General features: G+C 48.2%; 1 protein-coding gene across 1 annotated transcript in view; it reads left to right on the forward strand.

Annotated features, from left to right (window-relative positions):
• The first annotated feature begins 1,582 nt into the window (after nt 1-1,582).
• LOC116667322 (glutamate receptor ionotropic, delta-1-like) overlaps nt 1,583-4,282 on the forward strand; it is a 17,716-nt gene continuing 15,016 nt past the window's right edge. The window contains exon 1 of the mRNA XM_032492024.1: nt 1,583-3,173. Within this exon, the coding sequence (XP_032347915.1) occupies nt 2,900-3,173 (274 nt within the window). The 5' untranslated portion in view covers nt 1,583-2,899. The remainder of the gene's footprint in view (nt 3,174-4,282) is intronic.

Consider the following 4,282-nt stretch of genomic DNA (forward strand, 5'->3'; position numbering starts at 1 on the left):
ATTTTTAGACTGGAAGGCGTCTCAGTCCAGCCCTTATCTGTTGTGCAGCCTCACATCGTGTTATCTGGGAAATAGACACAGCGATGCCTGCTGTACAGGGATGTCATGCAAGTAATGGGAATTCATATATAGAGTACCTGCCAGAGTGTTTGGCACAGAGAAAAGTCTCACAAAATAGTCTGTCCTCCTACATAGCTTCATACTTGCCCAGAAGACTATTTTCCTTTTGTAAAAAAGAATGACCTGTTTACAACATGAAATTTTTAGCAAAATGTAGAAAAGAAGGAAAAATGCAGCTACCTTTAACATTTTGCAGTATTTCTTCCTGGTCTTTCATGCATGTTAAGTTTGATTTCATTGATATCGTAAAATACGCACAGTTTTGTATGACTTGCACATAACTTTTATGACAAGTACTTTCCCATGTTACTGTAGTATCTTCAGACATAGTTCTAGAGGCTGCATGTGCTTTAAAGCAAATGGAACCCTTTTATATTTCTCACCTCTCTGCATCTTTTAGATCGTTAGCAATATATCAAGACTCTGAGTAAGTATCCTCTGAATGTTTTTGGATCTCAAGCCATATTCACAGTTTGCATAGATGTCCAAAGTGATTTTCCCGTCTTGCTGGACTGCTGTGTGCCAGGCATATGGTGTGTCTGGAAAAGGATGGGGAGCAGAATGGGCGTGTCCCCTTGTCCCCCTGGAGCCTGAGGTCCAGTGGGAGAGACAGTTACACAGGACAGTGCACAGTGTGGTGATGGGGGAACTATGGGATGCAACTGAAGCATGTGACAAAGGGTCCTAAGCCAGCCTGGGGGTGCAGAGTCTGAGTCTTCAAGCAAGAGTGGATATGAAGCTACAGGAGGCCATGGGAAACGTGACGGGTTCGAGGGGCCGAAAGGTGGGCAGTTGGCTGGAACGAAGAGGGCAGGGCTGTGTGAGGGCTGCAGGCATCAGGGGGCCTGCAAGACTGCCCTAAGGAGTTTGACTCTATGCCCAAGGCCCTTGGAAGCCACCAGAGGGCTTTAAACAGGAGCATGACACGACTGGATTTCAGTTCAGGAGTGAACTTGGCCATGTGGAGCCTGAATAGGAGGGGCCAGAGCATTTTGGGTGGCTGCGTGATTTTCAAGACAGGCCAGAAACAGACTCATAGATGTAGAAAACAAACTATGGCTGCCAAAGGGGAAAAGATGGGAAGGGATAAATTAGGAGTTTGGGATTAACATATACACATTACTTTATATAAAATAAGTAAACAGCAAAAGGCCTACTGTATACCACAGGGGACTATATTCAGTATCTTATAATAACCTAGACTGGAAAAGAATCTGAAAAAGAATATATATAAAAGAAAACATATATAATTATATTATATATATAAAAGAATACATATATAATTATATTTTATATATAACTGAATCACTTTGCTGTACACCTGAAACTACCCAACATTGTAAATCGTATATGTCAGTAATAAAAATAAAATAAAATAAAAAAAAATTTAAAAGAGAGAGAGACTTCAGAAAACCTGTTGTTTAACCGCCCCCTTCCCCTGCCTTGTGTTTGGAGGCTGAGGATTCAGCAGGGAGAATTTTGGGCATTTGACTTATCTTCCTGCTGAAGCTCAAGAGTGTTCAAGGTGAAGGTCCTCGCTTGGGGGGCAGCTGGCCTTCGGGGTTTGCGAGCTGGAGGTGTCTGCCTCTGCCCACATCTGCCCAGCCTCACACCACCTTGCTCCTTCGGGTTGCTGCCCCTGCTCTTCGGCTCCTTCTCCCAGCCTTGTCTGAGGCATTACATAAACCCAAGCGCTCTCAGCCGAAAGAACCGCATTATCAAAGTTGTTCAGAAGTCTGCCGTCGGCAGCAGATGGCCTGCGGACATTCACAGGCTGAGTTTTGAAACTGCATCTGCTTTCCCACATTCCTGCCATCACATAAAGCATCATTAATAAATGTTTGCTTCAAAACTGGTGCAGTGGGTTGCAGTGTTGGGAGGTATATCTTTCTATTAATTGGTCTGATGTCTCAAAAAAGGCATGAAGTGTGTGGCTAAAAAGGGGTTACTGGAACTCACAGTTACTGGATGACTTCAAAAGGCGAGCCCTGAGTGCAGCCACCCTGGAAACCTGCTGGCTCCTGGTCGTGTTCCTTCTCTCTACCTGCGGTTACCGCCCCAGCTGTGGGAGCATCTTCCTTTGTTATTGTCAAGTGGCTTTTGAATAATCCTAGGCTTCTGCAACCAAACGCTTCATCAAGGGTTTGACCCAGTATTTTTATCATGTGAATCAAGTGGACTTGGCCAGGAAACCTAGGATTTCTGTTTTATTTTTGCCTACACTTTGGGTCCTCGGGGGTGTCTCCCTGACTTTCCACAGTAATTCATTCCCTTCAGCCCCGATCAGTTTAGTTCAACCTACAGCTGTAGAGCACACAGAACATTCTTGGCCTGTGGCTTGGCCTTGGGGGATACATGGATCAACAAAATGAGTTCACACCTCTTAAGGGGCTCACAGCCCAGGTGGGAAACAGGATGCTAATTCAGTAGCCCTGATGGGTGTCTCAAGCAAACATGGCTTGGATCTCTGTTCTACTCTTCCTGCTTGAGTAGCCTAGGACAGGTGATTTCTACCTCTCTTGACTTCTGTTTTCCCATCTGTTGAATGGACACAAGGACATCTAGCTGGCAAGATCACGAAGGGCATCAGTGAGACTGTGCCTGTGAGAGCCTCTGGCCTGGCCCCCCATGGGTTCTTGGGCCCCGGAGGGAGGCAGCGTTTCCTGGGACCCTGGACATGAGCTGCTTGGCATGAGCTGCACAAATTGAAGCCAGGGCAGCATCGTCCCCATGCTGACCCCCTCCCTCTCTCTCTCCTCTCTTTCCAGCCTGTGACCTCATGACCCAGGGGATTTTGGCCTTGGTCACATCCACTGGCTGTGTGTCCACCAACGCCCTGCAGTCCCTCACAGATGCAATACACATCCCACACCTCTTCGTCCAGCACAACCCAGGGGGGTCTCCGTGTACCGCCTGCCACCTGAACCCCAGCCCAGATGGCGAGGCCTACACTCTGGCCTCCAGACCGCCCGTGCGCCTCAACGATGTCATGCTCAGGCTGGTGACAGAGCTGCGCTGGCAGAAGTTCGTCATGTTCTACGATAGCGAGTATGGTGAGTTGGGGCCACGAGCTGCTCTGGGGCTCCAGTGGGGGCACAGCCGGGCACTGGGAGACGTATGAGCTGGATCATCACCCTTGGCAGCTGAGTGTTTATGGAGGGGGCTGGGTGTGGACGGCAGTTGGTGGTCTGAGCTGAGTGGGCCTCTGAGTGGTAGGGCCCAGCCTTGAGTTTCGTTGAGTGGGGGAAGAGCTCTGAAACCAGATCTGTAGACAGGCACTAAAGTTGCCTAGCAACAACTCCTTATCATGTCAGCTGAAGTTTGAATCATCTTAAGAGTTTTCAATAAAATATTAAACTGCTGGCAGGGATCCGAAGGGCTGCACCTAGGCAGCGGTGGAGGCTGGCCAGCATGGGTCCTCCCAGAAGCCTCCTCTGCAAAGAGTGCCCCTCTCAATGGATGCCCTCCTGGCCTTCCCACCTCCTTGCCTACCTCTGCCCTGAGCTGCTCTCAGTTTCAGAGTCTCAGGCTGGGGCAAAGGTCAGGGGGAGGGACACCCTGAATGTCATGGGAGCCAGGCTGGGGTTGTGCGGGTCTAGGGACACTGGGCATGGCTAGACATGGCTTCTCTGAAGACTTCCCACATGAAAAAAATAAAATCATAATTTGCTTGTTAGGAAACCAGAAAAATGGACTTTGAAGGAATTGCTTCAGGTTTTCTTACGGTTGCTCTGTGAAAACAGATCAATTCTGGTCCCAAAATAAAACAGTTTCCATGTTATGAGATAATTGAGATTCACATGCAATTAATGAGAAGTAATGCAGATATCCTGTTGCCCCCAACACCTTGCCTAACTGTCATTCCATGTCCTAAGCAGGATGACCTTGTCCATAGGCTGTGTTCACGTTCACCAAGCTGTCATGCACTTGGGTGTGTGTATTACACTTCCGTGTAGTTTGTCACAGTGTGGATTCATCACCACCACAGTCAGATGCAGAGCAGGTCCCTCACAAGGATCCCCATGCTACCCTTTTATAGCCACAGCTACCCATATTACATGTCTTTAAAGGGTGTGCAGGACTGGGGAGAGTCAGCAGCCACATAGCTGGGGCCAGGATAGCATGGGGTGGACTCTCGAAAGTCCTGTTTTTCTCTCTTGGA

This window comes from Camelus ferus, chromosome 11, assembly GCF_009834535.1.
Source record: "Camelus ferus isolate YT-003-E chromosome 11, BCGSAC_Cfer_1.0, whole genome shotgun sequence".
Taxonomy (NCBI): domain Eukaryota; kingdom Metazoa; phylum Chordata; class Mammalia; order Artiodactyla; family Camelidae; genus Camelus; species Camelus ferus.